Here is a 23,594-nt window from a genome sequence, read left to right on the forward strand (position 1 = left end):
CTAGCTGTGTGACCTTGGGCATATTACATAAACTCCATGTGCCTTGGTTTCTGCAACTGAACAATACCTACATCGTAGGGTTGTGTGGCATTAAATGAGATGTTGGTTAGGTGGAGTTACTAGCAGAGTCTGGCTCATGGTCTAGGCTGAACAAATGACTGTCTATCCTTGCTCCCATCCCAGAATCTATTTATTTATTTATTTTTAAAAGAGATGACTGGTAAGGGGATCTTAACCCTTGGCTTTGTGTTGTCAGCACCACGCTCTCCCAAGTGAGTTAACTGGCCGTCCCTATGTAGGGATCCAAACCTGTGGCCTTGGTGTTATCCCAAGTGAGCCACGGGCCGGCCCCATCCCAGACTTTGAAGACTATAGATGTATAGACTACCTAGAGAAATGTTGCCAAAAGATTCTTAAACAAGTTTACTATAGTAAAAGAATGAATTCCACTAGCCATGAACATATATATGGTTGCAGTATGTCTTTTTAAATAATAAGTTAATCAGAATCCAAAGGGTAATATTTTCAGCAGTGCTATCTTTGGGGGTTCTCTGAACTGGGGAGGAGGGGCTGGTTCTGTGAAAGGATGTCTCAGACACTGCTTGGGGCCGTAAACAATTGTTAACCTACAACATTTTGACAACACAATCCTGCTTTGTTTTCTGTGTTCTTTTTTTTTTAAGTTGGCAAATTCAGCATTGAATTCAATTCTGCATTGGCAGGCAGATGATTAAAATTATTTGAAGAAGGATTTACCCTACCTTTGGCCCATCATGTATAAGCCTGGATCACGTACGTAAAATAATCCATTTTTTCAGGCTAGCAGTAATTGCTAACGATCATCTTACTTCTTAAATCCCAAAGCTGACTACTTCATCACTAGACTGTGGTAATATTTGTAGGGCATGGCAGAAAGTGAACTCACCTTCCTGGGAGTGCCTGAATTTGCCAATTCAACCTCTTTTTCTCCTCAGCCCCTCAGATCTCAGTGCTCAATGAAGGTTAGGCAGTAAGGTGCTGTGGGGAAGGAGAGGGAGATTAGTGAGAAAGAAGCTGTTGTCAGCAATCACCTTTTTAGAACATGTGATATTATGCTAGGTGTAATGCTTTGGATTTAATGTTGCCTTGCACACAGGAATTATAATCTTGTAAGAATTGATAAAAAGAGACAAATGCTGATTAGAAACATAGTCTTGAGTAGCATCCATAAAAGGTGATTCATTAGAAGGAAATCGGGAAGTCTATGATACAATTTTGATCACTTAGATTGACTTGTTTACATTTTTTTTTAACTTCTAGTAGTTTTGTTGTAATTCCACTTCTTCCAAGGTAATCACTGATGAATATTATTTAGAAATGTGGAACGCTTCTATAGCCTATCAGAGTAAAATTTTGGTAGAATTTTGGTCATGGTGGTATCCTCAGCGCCTTAGAACAATGCCTGGCATTGAATGTAGGCATTCAGTGGGTGTAGAATAAATGAGTGGGTACACTTACACTATGGTACTCTTTCCAGAGAACTGCAGGTGCCAGTCTGTCTTGTTAGGTTGATGTAGACCAGAGTTGCCCATGAGGGGCTGAGGATACTCTTTCCTCCAGTTTGATGGCCAGAGTTAATAATGCTGCACATGTTTTGTGGTTCTCGGTGGTTGCCAGGGAGCTGAAGGAAATGAAAGGAGGGAATTGAAAGCAGCCTCATCACTCTTCCCTGGGTGGCTGTGCCTTGACATCCAGCAGTTTGGCCTGTTTGTGAGGGTAGTAGTAAGGCATGGTACCGACTGTCTGTCTGACTGTCTTGAGAATACATATTTGCTAAAGAATGGCTCCGCAGTCCCCGGACCCCTGCAGCAGCTACTCATCTGCTTTCTCTTCTCCACAGCAATGAGGCTGCTCTCCATTCTTTCTTTGAGCCTCCAGGAAATGGCTCAGCCGGCTTGGCACATTCATTTCCTTGCCAGGAAAGTCAATGTGACCTTGACCGCCAGTGGAACCCGCAGCAAGCACATTGTGTGTCTGGCTGTATTCTAATGATCGAAAAGTACTTTTGGCACCTCACTGTGCTGTAAGTGTTATGTACTGCTAATTTATTGTCCTAGGTGGGGGTTATAGATACTAATTTGCAAGAATCATTTCTGATTTACATGGGTCATGCCCTGCACAGTGCCCTTGCCATGGAGGCCTCGATAAATATCACTGAAAGAAAATTGTTGCAGAAAATAAAAAGAAAGATGAAATGTACCTGCTTTGAGTCATAGAAAATATCGTTAATTTGCAATGAGGAAGTTATAAGAAAGTAACTTTGGATTTGTAAAGGTCCTCTGAAGATCATTCTCAAGAGTCATTTCCGCAAATCCAAATCCAAACATGGACCTTTTGTCCTTTGCTAGTGTTGTCTTTGGTAGAGGATTCAGGCCTGGGGAGAGCTGATGTGACCTGCTGTTTAAGGGAGGGTGGCCAGAGGAGAGTTGGCTTACACTACTGGCTAGGAAAGTCAGATCAGGACGCCAACCTCAGGACCTTTCCTTCTTGTGCAAAACTTGCTGTTAGAGAACCCTTTTCTCCATAAATTGAACTTAGTGAAGAAAGCACAGCAAACCTAAGGTGGTGAACTTTTTGGAAGCAAGAGTTGGTTTAAATATAGATGATCTGCTTTTCTGGCAACTTGGAGGCTGCGGTGGGACTTGTTGTACCTTTTGTAAGGCTAGTGAGGAAAGATGTTGGCACCTGTACATGCACAGTTTGTTTGTGAAATATAAACAATCCTGTAGACGCGAGAGCTCAAGAGGTCAGCATCCAAGGTGCTGGGGAAAAGGTGCTTCTCCAAGCCCTCTCTGCAAATTTCCTCATTCTCTGGAGAAAGCTGGGATAGCCAGGCTTCAGGAGCTGTTATCTATTGAGCAGGGACTCTGGCAGGGGTGGGGGTGGAAAGTTTCTGTGAAACTGACAATCACTGGGCTTGATTTCTTTCCCAAGGAGGAGAAACAATACCTTGGGAGTTACAGAGCCCCAGCCCTTATTCAGAGACATGTAGTTCTTTTCAGCTTTAGAGGCTTGATTTATGTACCCCCGAGCCTGTTCAGAGCAGAGGGGAGCGAATGACAGTGTACGGCAGCCCCCACCATCCTCCCTTGGCAGGCTCTGGCTCTAGGTGGGTCCAGGGCTGGGCATCGTGGGTTTGTAGCACATCCTCCTCAGTATTTCAGCGCAGCTGTCTGAAGTCTTTTCTGCTGTGCCTGAACTGATGTCATTTCCCCCTTGGCAGACAGCTCCGGCTTTGCTGCGTCTGAGATATGTCACGAGAAGGTGGGGGTGAGTCAGAGCCAGGCGGGGGGGAGTAGAGGAGCTGGAGAGAGTGTGCCTGCTCGGTCCCAGAACTCTGTTTACTTTCTCTTCTCTGCTAAGGAAGGCTGGTTAACTGGGACCGCGGAGCACACAGGCCTACCAGGGCAATGCTTGTTCTGAGACCTTAACTTTTAAGAGCCCTTTGTTCCATACGTTATTGTGGACGATGCTCTTGCAGGATGCCTTTCCTTTTGGGTCTTAGACAGGTAATTGAATTGGTTCTACGTGGATCGGGTGTGGGAAGGGAAGAAGGGTGGGAGATTGTTTATTGTACTACTGCTTCGGGTGGAGGGAATATTTTAGAAAATGTCTCTCAATTATAACAGGCAAGCTCCCACACAGAAGTTTCCAGTCTTCCTTTTTGTTTGCCAGTGGCCCCTTACTTTCAGAACCACCTTACACTTAACCCTCTACATCCCTGAGGTCTCTCTGTCCAGTTCTCATAGTCCATTAGATGTCATAAAACTGTTTCCAAAGCTTTGTGGAGGAAACAGTTGAAGAGGCTGGGAGGGGGAGAGGCAGAGTGGATTCTTGCTCAAAACCCCTTTTATTCCTTTTCCATTTTTATTTGGCTAGTTACCAGAGATTTCTTCATAGTCCTCTGGTTCTAAAGGGGTTTTGGGGTGGGGATGGAGGTTCTGTTGTTTTAAAGGGAAGGGCTCCCAAAGGTTTTCTTCCTTTCAAGCATGTGGTCTGGGCTGCATGGCTGAGGGATGTCCCAGACACCTCAGGGGGATGGGGTGTGGAATTGACCCCATTTGGGCCTTACTGACTGATTTTTCAAGGCAAACAGACCCCTGTGGCAGAGACTTGATTGCTTTGCAAGCCACCCTTTGGTGCACTAAGTGAGAGCTGGTAACCTGGTGTGGAATGAGAAAACAGTAGCAAGTGACCAACTGCTGTCTGCTGAGAACACAGCTGTTGCCAACTATTTGTTCCAGGGCTTCTGAGAGTTGGACACCCCCACCCCCTCTTTGGTCTGAGAGGCATGTCTGTATTGGAATGTGTAACTGTAACCAGCCGCTGCAGGGCTGGAAGAGGGGGTGGGCACGGACATACACACACTCTGCTGCCTGTTCCTGGATGAGAAAAAGCCCAGATGAGCTCAGACCAGAAGCCTTAGAGTGGAGCTGCTAGGGACTGCTGGTTTTCTTTCTCTCTGAGAAAAGTGCTAGGTGAGCAAATCTCCCCCTTGCGTTGCCTAAAGTTCTTTTAAAAGTAAACTTCTCTGAGAATTCCCAAGCATACCATTATTGCTCTTGTTAATCTTCAGACTGTTCTTTTGATGCAGCTGATAGGCAGAGTGGTGGCCCCATTTTGAGCACCCCCCTTGACCCTCCAAGAAAGGCTGTCCTTTTACCCTATGGGCAGACTGAGCCCCTAGAGGATTTTAAGCAGGTTTGGAAATGCCATGTCAGCAGGTGGGGGGAAGGCGGAAACCGCCCGATAAAGTGGAAAGAGCAGGGTTGGGGAGCCAGAAATATCTGTGTTCATATCCTGGCTCCCTCAGGGTCTTGGGCAGGCTCCAACTGTTCTGAACCACATCTTTGAAATGCAGAATACCTACTTGAAGAGGATTTCACAAAATAATGTACGTGTAACATTAGCACCTCGGCTGGCAGCGAGTAAGCATTTAGTAAACACTTAACTATTATTTTTATGTACTCCTTCCTAAAGGTTGCAAGACTGCAGGGGTACAGGAAACTAGAAGCTAGAGGACCGATGTCTTTACAGGGGTTGAGGGCGTGGTGGGCAGGAGCCCACAGCCCTGAGGGTGAGCTCTTGCATCTGGAATTCAAGGACTACCGTTGTGCATTGACTTAGAGTTGGGAGGCCATCTCTTACTGTACCCAAATACTATTAATTTTATGTACTGAGGTGGCAAGAAGGCAGGAGCCTATGTCTAATAACCTCCACTCAGTGAAGTGAGGGAACGAAGTAGTGGGTAGCGTAATCAAAACCTGCTTGGAAAGTGAAGGGTTGGGATGGTTGTCATGGGAAAAATCTTAGAGGATTAACAATAGGTGAATCTTTAGCTCTTATTTCTGAACAGTTTCCTGGTAGAACACTGAACTAGAGGACCTTTTGAAGGCTCTTTCCACCCTAGGCTTCTGTGATTCAATCCTTGCCTGTACAAATTTGGAATATTTTTGGTTACGTAATTTTGTATATTTCTAGCATTTCTGCTTCTGACAGTGTAACTGTGTCCTTGGAGCAGTGAAAAAGCCAGCCTTCTAAAGATTGCTTGGTGAGAATTCTGTTTTTTAAAAAATGACACGAAAAAATATATATTGTTAGTCTTTATCATACATAACAAGTATGTACTTTCATTTGCTTTTTTCCCCCTTAATCCGTAGAACAACCCTGTGTCTTAGGTGGTAGTGTTACTCTTTTTACAGAAGTGTATGTTGAGGCTTACAGAAGTTAAGCCACTTGTCCAGAGTTGCTCAGTTAGCTAGAGAAATGGTAATTGAAGTTCTTGTTTATGTTTTTTTTTTTTTTAAACCTGGTTCTTTTCCAAATCCTGAATTTTTCTCACTACCTAGACTGCATTGCCCAATGTCTCTGAGAGTGGAGTAGGTTCATGCATTGTTCTAGTTGGGGCATATTTATTTCTAGCCTGTCCAGGTAGGGAATAAGACACTGCTTGCCTCTTTGTATGCCTGTTTGCATTTCACTCTGTGGAAGAAGCTCATGCATACAGCATTTACTGAATAAGGCCACTGCATGGTGATTTTGACCACTTAATGAATGTGGCCCAGCACAAAGGGTACAAAGATATACAGTCCTTACTTCCAAGGAGCTTATAATCTAATAGTAGTTCTCAAAATCATAAAAGTCACCTGGAAGTGGGGCTTATTAAAATGTAGAGTCTATAGTCTGAGGTCAGGGCTGAGGAATATGTGTTTCTATTAAGTTTCCCAGGTGTTTCTGACCCAGGTTATTTTTGGCTACATTTTGAGACTCTGGCCTCCAGGGTTTAATAGCATGGGAATAATTATAAGACAGTGTGTGAGACTATAGCAGAGGATTGAATGCCCAAGGACTAGGATAGCAGAGGGTGGGGAAGTATCTAAATCAGTCTGGAGGAGGGGTAAACATGGCAGGCTTTCCTGAGAAAGTGATATCTGATCTGAGTCTTGAAGGATGAGTAGGAGTTTACCAGACATGTGAGTTGGGGAAGGAGCATTCCAAACAGATCAGGCTGGGAGTGTTGTTTTTGTTTTCTCCTGGGGATAAGAAGGGAAACTGTCATTCATCTATGAGTCTTTGTATTGAATTTGCCTGAGGCAAGGCAAAGACCTTGACTCACCAGGTACTGGTGTCCTTTATGGATATAGCAAAGGAGAAAAACATAAGAGCCTTTTAGTTTAATAATGAGCATGGCATGATTTCAGTGTCTGTAAAGGGCAGCTAAGCCATAGGATGTATTAGTTCTTTCATGCAAGGGACAGTTAAGACAGCTCACTGTGAACTATAGTGTTGACTAAATAACAGTCTTTTTGTGCTTAGAGGAGCTAAAATCCAGAAGATAGTCACCTGCTAAACTTTTTGGGTATGGCACCAAATACCAAATTTTAGATACAGCACAGAATTAGGCATGCCATCCCTTTATTATGTAATATGATCAGAAAATAGGTTTTCTGGTTAAGAGAGAATCCATCACATATTCCTAACAGATGGATTACTGATTTTTCAGAGAACAAGATTGTAACAGAATGTTCTTAGTCAGCTGATTTGAGTGAATTTTATTTCCTCCTGATTCAGAAGGCATTGATTTGGTAATGCTGGAGGATTCTTGTGATCAGCATTCTATATCTGAAAAGTATTGTGAACCTTTTCTATGTAAAGCATGTTGTAAAAACAAAGAGGTGTAAACTCTATCCCTGCTCTCAAGAGGTTTACAGTTAGGTAGGGGAAGTAGAATAAGTGCACAGGTAATTGGAACATTCAGCAGGTAGTTGTGAATGACATTAGAGAGGAACAGAATGCTGCAGGAGTTCAGAGGTGTGCAGAAATGACCCTTCTGCAGGTGGCTCTTTCCACAGTCTGGTAGTATCAGTTGTGCTGTAGGTGTTAGGTGTGTGGAAGGACCAGTTGGTAAATTCTACTCAATGGAATGCAGGCTAGCTCCCTCAAGACAGTAATTTACATCTTGTTCCTTGGAATGTTGCCTGTCTCTGTGGGAGGGGCCTGTTGTCCCGTAAATTACCCATACTGATGAAGTGGGATGATCCCTGATAATGTAAATGAGTAGTCTCCAACAAAATTGGGGAAGGTGTGGGACCTTCTCAGGGTCCCTTGCCAATGTTAGAATTTGTCATGGAAAGAGGCACAGAGGCACAAGGGGCAACTCCTGGCCCAAGGGCTTGTTTGTATTCTTGAAAGAGTAAGCTGGTACCTGGCCTGATGCTGCATGTGAGAAGGCAACTAGAATGTTGAAGGGTACTTACTCCCTGGGCATAGAAAGTAGTCTTAAGAGTTTCACACAGAGAGTACTGAAAAGGCTATGACTACAGCCAACCTAAAGCTTCAGGGTGGGAGCCATGACTGGGGAGGGGAAGAGGGAATTTGCCAACTTGCAGTTTAACCCCGAAACTGCTGAATATTAGCCAGCATTTACTTGGGGTGTTTATTATTATTTCACTACAACAGCAACCTGTGAGAAGAGGTCTTATTTTTACTATAAGGAAACCAAAACTCAAGAAGCTATCTGTTCCAGATCACAGCTAATACGTGCCAGTGGTAGGACTGGAGTGGCAGTGGCGGAACTGGAGTACAGGTCTCCTAGGTGTCGTCCGGCTCCTGCATGTTACTCTGGTTTGGTACCCGCACCCAAAGTCTGCTTCAGACCTCCCTCTTCCTATCTTCTCTGTGCTCTGCAGAGGACTGATTCAGCGTTGACCCCCAGCAGCTGCTACCCTCCTGGGCTTAACCTCTCTTTAGCAGGTTCAGGACAAATTAAGCAGGATCCTGCTTGCAAGGGAACTAGTTATCTACACAATACAGCTAACACCCAGGTGACGCTTGCTTGTCCTACCAAAGGTTGTAGCCAGAATCCTTATCTGAACTGATTTGTAAAAATCTTGTTAGTAACAGCTCCACAGAAAACACCTCAGTTCCCTGCTGTCAGCTAAAGGTGAGAAAGGTGGTTCTTGCCAAAGCCCTTTCAGGTTAATGTTTGAACCCCCAACCATCTCTGTTGAAAGAAGGCTGCTTTTTTAGAGGAATGTGGCTTGTTTTTCATCACATCTCTTATCAAAGCAAAGAGAAAGCAGTGGACTGGATAGTAACTTAGTGGAAAATAGGACTGGGTCTGCTGATTTTGAAACTTCTATCCAGGATGGAGCCAAAGAAAACAGTCCCTTCCTCCAGTAATATGCCATGCATTTGATCCACCTCCTCCCACCCCCTTCCCTTGAAGAGGTAAATTTAAGTCCAGGAAAACAGAATAATTTGGGGCTACTTTAAAAACTGCTATGTAATTCCTTCTTTTGCTCTTATTCCCTAGCATGCAGATACTGGTTTCTCAACTCTCCCTCTCTAGCACTTCCTGACTCTATTTGTTGCTAATTTGTAGTAACAGTGAGTTGAAACAGCCCTGAATGTCCACCTGCCTTAGCCATTTCTGTGCTCCTCTATAGCCACTGCTTCTCCGGGCAGGGCTCAATCAAACTTCAATTCTGGACTTCACAAGAGGTGATTCAATCCTGGGAGGTGACTTACTTGACCTATCTTGTTCTTTCAACTAAAAGAGGATGGGGCAATGACAGAAAGCTATATGCATTTGAGGAGAGAGGGAGACTTGCTTTGCTGGAACGTGACACCCTGATTTCTTTTCCTGAAACTGACTTAGGGTTTGCTTATTGCACATAAGATACTAGCTCCCTTGGGCGTTGCATCAAGGCCAGAGTCTTTATTATTGTTTGATTCTTTTGTTTAACACACATGATTTCAGGAGCTCTCCCTGGATTGTGATGGATGGTCTTAATCTTGATTTCAAATACTGCCCTACTTCTTCTGTGGTTTTTATCAAGGGTTTGGAAATCCCTGGTTACCCCCCAGGCAGGCAGTGGTGTAAATACCTCTGACCTCCCACCCCTCTGGGTGTGGCTCTGGAGTGGGATGGGAAGGACTGGGATAGACTGTGGCAGGTTTCCAGCAAAGATTAGAATGTGCAGTCATTCCTCCGTCTCTGTGTGAGTTTCCAGATTTATGGATAAGGCTCGGATTGTGCTGGGTTACTGTAAACCTGTCATAGCCAGAGTCATAGGTCTGTCTCTCACTGGTCATGTGAAGATCACATCCCCACAGCCTTGGCTTAACTCTTGGAGGATCACTTCATGCTGCTGCTTATACTTGTACTGTGTATAGCTGAAAGGCACGGGGAGTGTTGGGGATGACTAGCTCCTGTGGTTACTTGACTTGGCAGTCACCATGTTCAATACTTTCTGAAAGCTTTTTTGTTAGGTAGGTACATTTGTAAGATTGACATCAGCCCAGCCCTGGGGGAATGTACAGAGGTGGGGAGCCCATGAGGCACTCAGGGAGCAAGACTGGATGGAACACAATTCTGCACAAAATTGTGTGGTACAATTTGGCTAGAATGGTGGTTCTAAACTAGGGGCAATTTTGCCCCCCCTCCCGGGGGGACATTTGTCAATGTCTGACATTGTTGGTTGTCACAAGGGGAGTGAGAGGTTGCTACTGGCATCTAGTAAGTAGAGGTCAAGAATGCTGCTAGACATCCTACAATGTATAGGAAAGTCCCCTACAACAAAGAATTATCTGACTCCAAATGTCAGTAGTGCCAACGTGGAGAAACCCTGGGGTAGAAACCCCGGGGTAGATGCATAGCAGTCTACTCTGCTTAAGAAGTGGGAGTCACAAGACTGAGGGAAGGAAGACTGAGGTGTTTTAATAAGGATGAAATAGGTATTCCTTTTCCTGCTGCATTCTAAGCAATATGTTATAATAATCTGCCCAGAGACTTAGAATCTTGACATTGGTTGCTCCCTTAATCAGCAGGTACTATGTCTTATTAAGGACAGGTATAGAGTCATTTTTTGTGTGGGCTATTAGATACGACCAAACCCTTCTTGAACTGAAATTTCATGTCCTCCCAGAAGGGCAGGATCTCAGTAGTACCCAAATAACTTTATAAGATTTAAAGAACAGTGAGGCTACAGTTATTTTAATAGCAGGCCACATTTCAAGCCAGATACTTATTGCTGTGGGTCTGGTTTATTGTAATCTATTGCTGATAACATACTAAATGCCCCCTTTTCTAAAACATCTGAAAGCTCTTTTAATCTTTAAGTGCAAGGCTTTAGATTTCAGCAAGTTCTTGTGTTTCTTTAAAGTTTTTCACAGTCTTTTGGAGACGTAGTCCCAAGACTTCTTTTATCTTGTGTCTGTTTGCAGTGAGACCATTTTTAATGTGACCCTTTGTCTGAGGTAGAATTAAACAATTTCCTTGAACAGTTTTGAACTTTTTACTGACTATAAATCTCTCATAGTGGTCTTTAGACAGATAGCTACACAAGGGAAATCCATTATGGTCCCCTTTGCTTCCATCAAAATCCTGCTGCAGTGGGATGGAACTGCCGAGACAAAAATGGGGTTAAATTTATAATTATGCTTAACATGAGGAATGAGACGTGGCATGTGCTTTCACTGTCAAATGAAATTGGCGAATCTCTTTTAAAGCACATTAGCAATGAATTAACTTGTACCTTCAATATTTCAGATCCCTTTGAAAAGCATACCTCTTTCTTACTAGGCAAAGAAGTGGTTTTTTTTTACCAAGAGCCATTTTCAAGGTACAGTAAAGACTTTGATGAACTAGAACCCAGTCACAGGAAGAATACAGAACCAAAAATCAGAAGGTCAGGGTTTTAGGGCCGGCCCGTGGCTCACTTGGGAGAAAGTGGTGCTGATAACACCAAGACCATGGATTTGGATCCCTACATAGGGATGGCTGGTTAGTTCAATTGGTAGAGTGTGGTGCTGACAACACCAAGTCAAGGGTTAAGATCCCCTTACCGGTCATCTTTTTTTTAAAAAAAAAAGAAGGCCAGGGTTTTGACAGTCCTGATTTTGTCATCTGCAACATTAGTCTTGGTGTCAATTTCCTCATCTATAAAATAGGAGTAGTAGCACCATTTTAGACCTCTTGCAAGCTCAGATGAGAGACAGGCTGTTAAAGAGGTTTAAAAAGCTTGAGAGCTCTATGTAAATGTGTATTACATATGTTAATTATATACGTAAGTATTTGTGTGTGTACATATCATCTTGTTCCAAATGACCCTGAGGCTTTGCCACATCACAAATCATTAAAGAACAAATTCTTTTGATTAGATTATACTTATAAAGGAACAAAATCAATATTTTAGGAAACTTTTTAGCAACAAGAATTGAAACATAATTTTTTTAAAACAACCTAACGGTTTAGTTATTACAAAGTGCCTCCAAGGCAAAGTCCATATCTTATCTGTCATTTTTGTGGCTGTCAGCATCTAGCATGGAAGTTTAGGATGACCCCTAAGCATTAAATTCTTTCCAGTAAATTGTGGGCTTTAGGTCCAGAAAACTTTTCCTAGCTGTGTGATTCAGTTTCCTCGTTTCCTATAAAAAGGGGAATGAATAATGTAGATAAAAACACCTAGCCTAGTGCTTGATACACATAGTCACTAGGCAGAACTGATTCTCTGCCCTGTGCTGTTGGGGCAGGAGGTTTTCCTGATTATCAGGAGGTATTTCACTCCTGCAGTGGGGAGGGGCCCCTCCTCTTTGTCCAGATACCTGTTTGATATGTTGTTTAAGGTGCTGCTTGAGCCTCATTATAGAGAATTCAGATATCTGCTGTTTATATTCAGACCTCTTTAGCCAGCCTTAACCTCAAAGAGGGGATGAACAATCTACTACTAAACTTCAGAGCAGGAGGAGATAACCAGGTCTGTGCTGGGCCAGGCAGTGACATGATTGAGTTAAACAATTGGGACTGTTGGACAGCAGGGACATGGTGGGAGTGGGGTGGAGGTGTGGAGACTGTGGAGAAGCTGGGATCCACGTACATCTTTTCTTCATCCCATTATGTCCCTATGGGAATGGGGGCCTTGATTTTTCAAGAGAAACAGGAAATCTGGGTTCTTTGTATGAATTATTCTCACTTTAAAATGTTGACAGATAAGGGCCGGCCCGTGGCTCACTTGCAAGAGTGTGGTGCTGATAACACCAAGGCCGTGGGTTCAGATCCCTATATAGTTATGGCCAGTTAGCTCACTTGGGAGAGCGTGGTGCTGACAACACCAAGTCAAGGGTTAAGATCCCGTTACTGGTCATCTTTTTAAAAAATAAAATAAAAATAAATTAAATGTTGATAGCTAATTCCATTTTTTCAAAAGATGAAGAACAAAGGTATCACGTGGGTGCAGAACCCATTAGTGGGGCCTCTGTGGCCTGAGGGTTGCTAGTGTTCAATCTCCACTTCCAAGAGAAGAGGCAGGGATGCAACTGTGAGAAGGAAAGGACCTGCCTTATGGGACCAAGTATGGACAGATGACAGTCGGCTGAATTGCCCTCCTGCTCTGCTTGAGTGCCACTGATACTCACCTGCTCTGTAGTATGCTACCTACTATTTCGGCCCTCAGCTCTCTGTAACAGCCCTTGCTGAAGAAGCCATACTTCTCAGTAGACTTCTGTGGCAGAAGATGCCAGTGATGAGTGATTGTTGGGGATAGCTGAGGCAAGACTGCCTTTCCTTCTAAGTGTGTGTGTGTGTGGCGGGGTGGGGGCAGATAAGTGGTGCATTAACCTAGTGTCCTGTGCCACTGCAGCCAGCCAGACCCTGCAGACCTGCCTGCACTAGGACATTGACAAAGAGACCTTAATAAAACTGTGGGAAATGTTGCAACTTCCGATTTTTGTTCTGGGATTTTCCTACCAGGGTCAAGTGGCTTTTTCTGAATTTGTTATTCAGGTTCCTAATAGCAACACAGGAAATGGATTTTAATTTCTTTGCTGGCCACTCTGTTTGAGGGCTGTTTAATGAGGATCCACTTGCAATGCAGCTTTGGCAGTAGCAGTACTGGTGTGGATGGGAGTGTACCTAACTAACATGTCACTTCTTTTTAAAGTTGATGTTTATGATCTATTGTGTGTATTTCTTTACGGAATGAGGCAGAGAGTATAAATAATTTAATGTGCCTTGGTTTTCTAAGTAGGTTCTCTTGGGGGTAATTAGGTTGGGACATGTTTGGGGTTCTAGAAAAAGAATATTACTCTGTTTCGTCTTTAGAGGGCAGAAACTGTTTACTATATGTTCATTATAGATCTAGGGCAGTGGTTCTTCAACTTGAATACGTGAGCATAACCAGGGAAGCATATTTTAAAAGGGAAATTTTCAGTCACTGTCCCCAGCAGTTCTCAATCTACATGCTTAAAAAATACCCCAGGTGATTTGGGGTCCATGAACTAAAGTTAGGGAAACACAGCTTTATTTTGTTGTTTGTTGTCTAATGGTATTCATTATTATTTTGAGGCAAATTCACTTATTTGTGAGACGCCCTGATTTGTTCTAATTCACTGTGTTGCCCTTCCTCAGATTCTTGAAGAGTCTCAGTCTTTGGGAGGCCCCAGAGCAGATTGTTCCAGGAGGCCCTCACAGGTTGGAGTAAATAGACCCTTGTTTGTTGTCCCTGCTATAGCAGGGGCCCTTGGGACTCCCTGTTTGCAGTACATACTGCAGGTACATCTTGAGGCAGCAGCCGCCTCTTTTAGTTCTAGGTTTTTCTCAAGTGTGTCACTAGTTCCAGTCTTTGGCTTTACACTGTAGGGTCTTCTACAGCTAGAGGATGGGGCATGGGGTATTCCTGAGCCTAGGGAGCTGGAGTCCATAGCTGTTAAGAGGCAAACAACCCTATCAGATATGAGGGATGATGCTGAATCTTATAAGATTTACTGGCTTGGTTAGGGGAACCTGCTAACCTAGCCCAGGCTATTTGTTCTTTGGGAAAATTACTGAACTTAACCAAACAGCATAAAAATCCATTTCTAATATCCCAGTGCATACAAGGCAGAGTCGTGGTTAACCTCTTAGCAATGACTTGCACTTTTTCAGAAAGGATGAAATTAAGCTACTTTAGCTAGTAAAGCTTAAGGAGTAATTGTCAGGTATGGTATCTATTGTGAAAAATACAAAAGTAGTAAATAACAATCCCTACCATCAAAGAAAGGGAGATTAGACTAACACATAGGAAACAATAGGCCAGGACTCTGCTAAATCCTTCCTCTTCTTGACCTTACTTTCCTTCATCCCCAACTTTTCTGTAACCTCCTTCCACCCAGTTCAAAATGTGTGCCCTTGAACAATTCTGTTTGTTTCCCTGAGCTCTTTGAACAGCCTTAAAAACCAATAGTATTAGGAAGAACATAGTCTTAACTTTCTAATTATAGGAATATAGGTAAATCCATGAAGCTTTAAGGAATATTTTTTTATGACCAATTTACAAATCCTTTTCTAAGGACCTGGACCTGAATGTGCTGCGTGTTCAGAATTTGAAGATTCTATCTAGGATAGAATAAAAATAGGTAAAGTTGCTGCTGTCTTTTCTCATTTTGCCATTTCAAATCTGTCTTGTTTATGAAGACTTTGTTGTCCTTTGGTTACAGAACATTACCAAAGTCAGGAAGAACTTTGTCCCAGTAGATGTGTAGTGCTAGAGTTTGGTCTACTTTCTAGAAAGCCATTCCTGGTTCAAGAATGGAAGGAAAGTTGATTTTGTTGCTTACTCTGCTTACAGCCACAACCTGGGTGGGGCAGAAAAAAAGCCCAAGTTGAAAAATAAATAAGAGAGTTGCAAAAATATTTTTGTATTTATTCAAATCTTCATTATAATCTAAGGGAGAAGAGAAGTTAGCTCAAGCCAACAACGAATTTACAAGCTGTAGTACTTTGGGTATTGTTTTAACTATTATACAAAGCCTGTGAGGTCTGGCCTCTGCAGAATTCTCAGCTCTGCTTCCACACTGCTCTCCCTGAGGCTCACTGTACTCAGCCACAGTAACCTTCTTTCTGTTCCTTGAGCACACCCAGCTCATATCAGCCTTGATTTCTTTGCATGTACTTAACATTCCCTCTGCCTGGCAACACTGTTCCCGTAGATCTGCTGGCTCCTTCTCATTAGCCTGAGAAGGAGCTCAACTCAGCTGTCACCTTCTCAGAGAGGACTTTCCTGACCACCCCATCTAGAGCCCTTTGTCCTGTTATCCTGTTTTATTATTCTTATGGAGCTTATTACTATTTAAATTCTAATTTCACTTGTTAATTGTCTGTCATCCCCACTAAAATGTATTTGAGATCTTTTTGTTGTTCTGCAGTTTCATACACTGTGTGTAGGTGTGAGTTTATTATTGTCTGGAAAATTTTTCAGTTATCTCCTTATATTTTGTTTCTCCTGCATTCTTTTCTTTCTTTCTCAAGCTTCTTCTTTCTCATTTTCCGTTTCCATGTTTTCTCTTAATCAGTAGGAGTGGTTTGCTGGGTAATTTTCTCAGATTTGTTCTCCAGTTCACTAATTCTCTCTTTAGAATTAAATTGGATTAAATATTAAGATTAGATTTGATCTAATCTCTGTGTAAACTACCAGTTGAGTTTATAATTCCAATAATTATTTTTCTACAATTTTTATTTTTACTATTTTCCAAAATCAACCTGGTCCCTTCTTTTTTTTAGTATTGTTCTTTTCTCATGATTTTAATTCTCTCTTTTTGGCTTTAATTATTTGAAACATTCTTATATCTTATAGTTTATCTAGTCATTCTGTTATCTTAAGTTTTTTCCAGGAGGTCTTATCCTGCATTTGTTGAATTTCCCAAGTCTTATTTGTGATGGATTATTTTTGCATACATTTTTGCATTTTTTATTTTTGTATTTTGGATTGTGAGCTCATCTTCAACAGAGCTTTATTTGTGGGAAACCTTCATGCTCTGGCTGAGGGTAAATCTCTTAAGAGTTTTATATTTTTTCCACCAGGTGTCACAGGGCTGTTGCCAACCTGGGATGACTTTTCATGTTAGATTTTTAGCTTGGGGATTCTCAGACCATGTAGATACTACAGTCCAAATCTCAAATTCACTTGAGGGAAGACCTGTGATCATAGATTATTAGAGGGGATACTTTTTTCCCCCTCTCATTTCAGAGCTTTCTTATCACTGTGTGCCTAATGTGAGCTAATGTTTTTCCAATCTGTTCTTTCCCTTCAAGGATCTCAGCTTTATATTGGGTCTCAATTCCAGCTACCAGTTTCAGGTGGGCCCAGGATCAATAAACTACACATTCCAGGGCAACTGGAAAGGCCTGACCCCATTTACTACTGTGGTTTCTAGTCCTTGTTCTGCGCTACCCCCTACCCCCAATCATTTTGGTCTCTGAAGATCTTTCTTGCAAGCTCAGCTATGTAATTAAAAGGACATTGTTATATAGCCAGTATTTCTAGGGGTTTTGTAGTAGAAGAGTTTTTTAAGTTACCTACAGCTCTATTGCCAGAAGCAGAAGCTCTCCCCTTCCACCACCCTCCCTCCTCCAATCTCTTGCTCATTTTTATAGCTGTAGCATCCCACACAGTGCCTGGCATGAGGGGAGGGGGCAATACATATTTGTTAAGGGATTTGGGGAACTGAACATTTCCGTTAGGAATTGGTTCTTCTCGCTACAAGGAAAGCCAGAGGTGGTGCTCCAAATCCATTCATATCCAGCATCCAAGATAGTTGGTGTCCTGTGCTTTAGCGTCCTGTGAAAGCCTTCAATTTTGCTATTTTTTGCTCTTAAACTTTAATGTTCTAGTGTTTTCTTAAGGACATGAAGGTGCTGTTGCCATTAGCTAGTTGCTAGCAGAGTTTTCCAGCCCATAAATTGGCAAATTAAAACCATGCCTGGGGAACCATTACTAGCTAGTGTCTCTTTTTATGCTGGCACTTAGAAAGTTCTTACGCTGATTGAATTGACCTTTATAGTGGTTCAGCTAAGAATAGCAACTATAAGACATGGAAACTGTTAAGGAAAATGTTGTTAGTCCCACAGATTATGCTGCCACCAAAGAGATGAGATAATTTTTTGCATATGTGCAAAAGGCATACTGTTCATCCTTTTCCATTGTAAAAATGTTCTTTCCAGTTAGTTAAGTGTTGGTCTTCCTTGTTTTTCCTTTGTGCCTATGCTCTTTGTTTGGTGACCATACGTGCCCTGTCTCTTGGAGCCAGTCACTGTGGTACCAGGGCCGAAGGTACATATCTATAAGAAGTGAGGATCCTAGTTGTCATTACCATGGTCATGCCTGAGGTAAAAGGCCTTCACATAAGAGCATTCATTGTTGACACAAAGTTCCTTTTTGATGCTAAGTTTCTAGCATTTTTTTAGCCATGGAATTTTGTGCAAATGAAAACGTTGCCAGGAAGAAAGTTTCTTTCTTTATGTATTTATATATTTTTTAAAAGATGACTGGTAAAGGGATCTTAACCCTTGACTTGGTGTTGTCAGCACCATGCTCTACCAAGTGAGCTAACTGGCCATCCCTATATACGGATCTGAACTCGTGGCCTTGGTGTTATTAGCACCACACTCTCCCGAGTGAGCCACGGGCTGGCCCAGAAAGTTTCTTTAAAGTGCAAATCTGACTTTGTCATCCCCTGCACAGTTTGGTCCCTGCTTATCTAACTTCCCTACCTACGTCATCAACCAACTCCTTCTAACCAAAGAGCTTTGCTTGTACCATTTTCCCATCCCTCTTCCCTAGTTACTAACTTTCTGATCATCCTGTCAATCTTAAATTTTTTTTTTTTTTTTTTTTTTCCGTGACCGGTGCTCAGCCAGGGAGTGCACCGCTCATCCTTATATAGGATCTGAACCTGCGGTGGCGGGAGCGTCGCCGCGCTGCTAGCGCAGCACGCTACCGAGTGCGCCACGGGCTCAGCCCATCCTGTCAATCTTAGCTCAAGCTAACTTTCCTTCCAGAAGCCCTTCTGAACCTACTTGACTAGTTCCTGGGTCTTACCTGTTACGAGCTCTCACCTAATCCCTTTTCCTCCCTAACTCTTGTTGTAGTTGCAGTTTTATCCATTTGATTATTTTATCATCTTTCATTACACCTCAAGCTCTGTGAGGACAGCAGTCATGACTGCTTTTGCTCATCTGCCCGTCATGTTCCCTCAGCTCAGTGCTGGTGCAGGGTAAGCACTCAATAAGTGTTGAAAGAAGAAATGAACACCCCATGTTCCACACAGAAGATACACCATTCTGCTCTTCAGAAAATCAGTATGTGAAAATACAACCTTTCCAGCAAAGAAGGGAGGAGCCCCAAGCATGTTGCCCCTTCTCAATGCTGAGTGGAAGATGAGGGACACTGTTCCCAAATTCTAGACCTGTACAAGGGCAGAGTTCTTATCTTTTCCATCAAAGGCAAATTGTTTCTTTTGTTTGGGTTAGGATTTTTGTTTAAGCACCTGAAGTATAAAAAGCAGCTGAAGGGGTATAACTTAAACCATTAAGCTACAGCCTCCTTGGGTAAAAACCTCAGGGTCTGGAGTCAAACAAACTTGATAGGCCTACTTCCTAGCTTTGTGACCTTTGGCAAGTGACTTAGCCCTTCTTGGTCTCAATTTCCTATTACTACCCACTTCATAGAGTTGCTCTTAAGTTTTGATGAAAAATACATAGAAAGCATTTAGAAGAGTGCGTGGCACATAGCAGGTACTTGGTGTACATTAGCTGTTTGTCACCTCAGCCCTCCTTGCCTTCATGGAGGTTGCATAGCCATTGTTTCATTAGGCAATGTGCTGTGCTCCTACTGGGGTTGGTGGAGGAAATAAGGAGACACAGCTCCTGCCCATAGGGAGATCACAGTTCATTCTCTGGTTCAGCCTCTGGAGAAAGGGAGTGGGGGGGATATTTACTGCCTACTATTCAGGGCTTGGCCTGAGCAACATAATATGTGTAATGCACTTGAAGATTCTTAGAAGAAAAGCATAGGATAATCATAAAGGGTACTGAGAATTTTTCATATTTGACCTTTCCATTGCATTCTCTCCAGTTCCTTTTTCTATTCTTCTTCATGTGTCTGGAGCAGCCCACATTGCCACAGTGAACTTCACTGTTCTGAAATAGTTCTAAGTGAAGGCAAAGTGCTGTTTGGATGGTCTTTCATGCCCAGCAGTAATGATTCACAGAATAATGCTGATAATAGCAGCTGAGAGAAGTTAAGTAACTCACTCAAGGTAACACAGTTAATAAGCCTAGTTTAAGAGGTGGGCTTTGAACCCAGATCTGGCTAACTCTTAACCACTTAAGCTATATGGATCTTGAGCCACCTGCAGGTCTTTGAGAATCTTGAGTGATCCATGATGAGGCTCCTCATACAAAGAAGGGTGGAAGAGCATCAAGCAGCTTTTCCACACCACTATTTGCTATTGGTTTGAGTGAGAGGAGACAGATTTTATGAGCTCTTGCATTGGCTTGAGGCAGGTGTGTCAGAGGTTATGGGGGGGGAGTAGAATGATAGAGCCTTAGGGTTGAAGGAAACTTTAGAGATCATCTTAACTGGCCCTAGAGCCAATGAGTAACTTGCCTCAAACCCCTGTCTCAGTAGTGGCAGAGTTGGGGCCAAACCTAAGGCTCCTGGCTTTCCCTGTTGTCCCAGCAGGTCTCTGGAGGAGCTCACCTTGCCACTCCCTGCTCACTCTCCCTCAATCCTCCTTCACTTCTGCCTGGCTAAAGATACATAAACCCACTTCTTGTCTTCCTTGACTACCCATCTTCTTTCCTTCCTCCTGCAGCAGAAAGTGACTGTTCCCATAACCAAGACCATTCCAGGCAGCTCAGGGACTCTATTTGGGGGAGGGGACTAGATATACAGATGGTTCCTGACTTGTAATGGTTCCATTTACAAGTTTTTGACTTTACAGTGGTGCTAAAGCAATGTACATTCAGTGGAAATTGTACCTCAGGTACCTATCCAACCACTCTGTTTTTCATTCTCAGTACATATTAAAAAAATTAGATAAGATATTCAGTGTTTTATTAAAAAATAGGCTTTGTGTTAGATGACTTAGTCCAACTGTAGGCTCATGTAAGTGTTCTGAGCACGTTTAAGCTAGGCTAGGCTAAGCCGTGATGTTCGGTAGGTTAGGTGTAGTAAGTGCATTTTCCACTTACTATATTTTCAACTTATGACTTTATTGGGATGTAACCCCATTGTAAGTTAAGGGGGTTAAAAAGTGTTTGACGAACCCGGGATTAAGTGACGCTACTACTGTTCTGCTCTCCCTGGGAAAGTGGAGGCAGAGCGGCGATGCAGAGTGGAGTCATGTTTATACCAGGCCTCCTGCCTTGGGGCACAGGAGAGCTTAGGGAAAAGCTGACACCAGTAGGTCATGAGGATGCCACTTGTTTAGATTTCAAATGCATTCCATTCCATGCCTCACTTAGGACCAGCTGGCCTCCCCGTGCTCAGAGCCTGTGCCTTATCTGGTGAATTTTCCCGAGGTCGTAGGATTCTTTCATGTGCTGGGGTGTAAGCAGCACGGCCTCTTTTAGAAACTATGTGGACACTTCGAACTTGCTCTTGCAAGCCAGTGCCAAAAGAATGGCATTTTCAGGGCCTAGTAAACTTGGGAGAAACTTTTTTATGTCTTTGTGAAAGGAGTATTTTGCTCTGAAATCAGAGTATGTGTTCTTGCAAAACAAGCATAGATCTGTTTTCTCCATGTGCACTAGGCCTCAGAGGAGCCATCCGGCTGGCCAGCATCTGTTAGGTGTCTCCTTTTACTTATGGTGCCATGGAAAGGCGAAGCTAGGAAGAACTATTTGCAGTGTTGTGAAAACCTCATTGTCAGAGTTTACAGGTGCCTTTTCCCATGTTTTCTTCTTCCTAAATTCCTTTATACCAGGCATAAGATTTTTGAAGACCAAGAAACCCCTAAGGATGTATGGTGGAGACTTGCCCTAAGCCAGGGATCTGGTTTTCAGCCCTGACCTTTCTCTTGTCCTCTTCCTGTGGCTTCAGGTGCCTGTAGTGTTGCTGCCCGGCCTCTAGCCCTGTAGACAATCGCTAGAGTGCTTTGTTTTATACACTTGGCCAAGTAGACACCATAGTATAAAGCAAAGCTCAAAGAGGAGGAACTGACCATGTGACTTAAGTTTCCACTGGCAGTCGTCCACCCGGATGTACACTGTGGGCAGCATCAGCCTGAGTACAGCAAATACAATACTGTGGTTTTAGTTTCTTTGCTGGGCAGGGTTTTTTTCCTTCTTAACTCTGAGCCTCTTGAGGATGGGACAATGTTTCATTCATCTTTGTATCCCTCATACCTAACACAGTGCTTGGCACAAAGACGGCATCCAGTATATGAATGTGTTACTTCTTTAGAATAAAGAAATGTCGAAAACCAGATATAGCAGATGACTTACAGTTTTCATCATATGCATAGTGGCCCAAAGTACATTCTGATTAAGGGTGGCTGGTGGGGTGATTCATATCTTAAAAGAGACATATAGGGCCGAGCCCGTGGTGCACTTGGTAGAGTGCTGCGCTGGGAGCGGGCAACGCTCCCGCCGCGGGTTCGGATCCTATATAGGACTGACCAGTGCACTCACTGGCTGAGTGCCGGTCACGAAAAAACGACAAAAAAAAAAAAAAAAAAAAAAAGAGACATATATATGTGTGTGTGTGTGTGTGTGTATATATATATATATATAAAAGTTTACCTCTATCCCCGTCTACCAGTGCTGTGAATAGAATTTGGCGAACTGCTAGATGGTTACTCAGCAGTGCCCTTTACGTAGCTGTCCCTGACAAGGGACAGTATGAATGCTGGATCCAGTCAGGATTCTTAAGAGATCATTTGATAAGCAAAAATGATCTAGTCAACTGAAATTGGACTATGCTGCCTGACCAAGTCACCCTTTTTCTGAAAGTGAGGATTTTTAGTAGCAGATTTTTTTTTAGCCTTCTTTTGAATCATACTGTAAATTAACCTTGGTGAGTGTTGTATTTAAGAGAGAATGGAATGACCGACTAGATGCTAATCCTAGAATACATGCCACATTAATTATTCCGGGAAGTTTCAGAGAAAAGCCAGTTTCGTTTAAAACATACTGCTAATCACAGGAGAACTGTCACCTTCCTACCAGCTGTGTTTAACAATGGAACCGAAGTGTTTCTGCTTGGACATAAAGAAAGTGAGGCAACACTTTCCTGTCCTGTCTGAGGAAACTTTGCTCTTTCCTAGTTGGTTTTTTGTGCTGAATCCCCTCACCCTTTTAATAAACTATATTTTTTAGTTTATTAAAAACTCTGCTGTCATTTTTGTGTGGTTCTTTAAAAATTTTTTTTGTTAATGGAATAAGCACTGGTAGAAACTGTTTTGGGGGCAGGCGGGCAGAAGACCAGGAGGAGGGGGATGAGAAGAAGAGTGTTTAAAAGTTATAATTTAATATGCTAAAATGCTTTTTGATTTTTTAGGATAAGGAAGCCTGTGTGGGCACCAACAATCAAAGCTATATCTGTGACACAGGACACTGCTGTGGACAGTCTCAGTGCTGCAACTACTACTATGAACTCTGGTGTAAGTCCTTACCCAGGGGTTTCTTGATCTCCCAGAGTCTCGGTTACAGCCTCTGCTTGTTGGGAAACCAGGGGCTGATCACCCCTTTTCTGATTCTCTTGGGGACAGTGTTGGTGAGTACTCTGTTTGTGAGTTCCAGAGTGATTCCTGTGTAGAGGAGTGTTCTTGTGCTCTTTGGACACTGTGGACTGAAGACCAGAGAATATGGCCTGAACCCTTTAAGAGGCCTTGGTTGCCAGATCTGCTGCAGAAGCCCCTGCATGGGCTTCTCCTTGATTCCCTCTCCATATGTGCGGAGCAGCTGACAGCAGCTCAGGCCCTTCCTTGGGCCAGCCCAGAAGCCCAGGCTTGCTGTCTTTGCAAAGAAAGCTTTCTTGGCTGTCAGTGCTAGTCTGAGCTCTAGATGGCCATAATGCCGTTTTCTTATAAGAACCCCAGGGGCTTCCAGAATTCCCCATAGAGCCTCACAGAGCTGCCTCTGTTTCTGAGGGTCCCTCTCAAAAGAATAGTCTTCCCCTAGGTCCCTGCCTGCAGAGCCTACCTGGAGAGAGGGAATCTTGAGGTTCAGCTCCTTTTGTTTCTTCCCCGGTTCTCAAACTGAAGCATCTGGAAGTGTCTCTCTAACCCATTAC

The 23,594-nt window shown here is 43.1% G+C and overlaps 1 protein-coding gene across 2 annotated transcripts in view; it reads left to right on the top strand.

The window, feature by feature from the left end:
- Window positions 1–23,594, top strand: part of WBP1L (WW domain binding protein 1 like) — a 54,621-nt gene that overhangs the window by 17,161 nt on the left and 13,866 nt on the right. The window contains exons 1-2 of one of the 2 annotated variants that reach the window (XM_063102216.1): window positions 3,348–3,548; window positions 22,860–22,962. In XM_063102216.1, the coding sequence (XP_062958286.1) occupies window positions 3,522–3,548; window positions 22,860–22,962 (130 nt within the window). In that variant the 5' untranslated portion in view covers window positions 3,348–3,521. Of the gene's footprint in view, window positions 1–3,347; window positions 3,549–22,859; window positions 22,963–23,594 lie in introns of those variants that run through there. The other variant, XM_063102215.1, reaches the window with a different exon arrangement.

This window comes from Cynocephalus volans, chromosome 7 (genome assembly GCF_027409185.1).
Source record: "Cynocephalus volans isolate mCynVol1 chromosome 7, mCynVol1.pri, whole genome shotgun sequence".
Taxonomy (NCBI): Eukaryota; Metazoa; Chordata; class Mammalia; order Dermoptera; family Cynocephalidae; genus Cynocephalus; species Cynocephalus volans.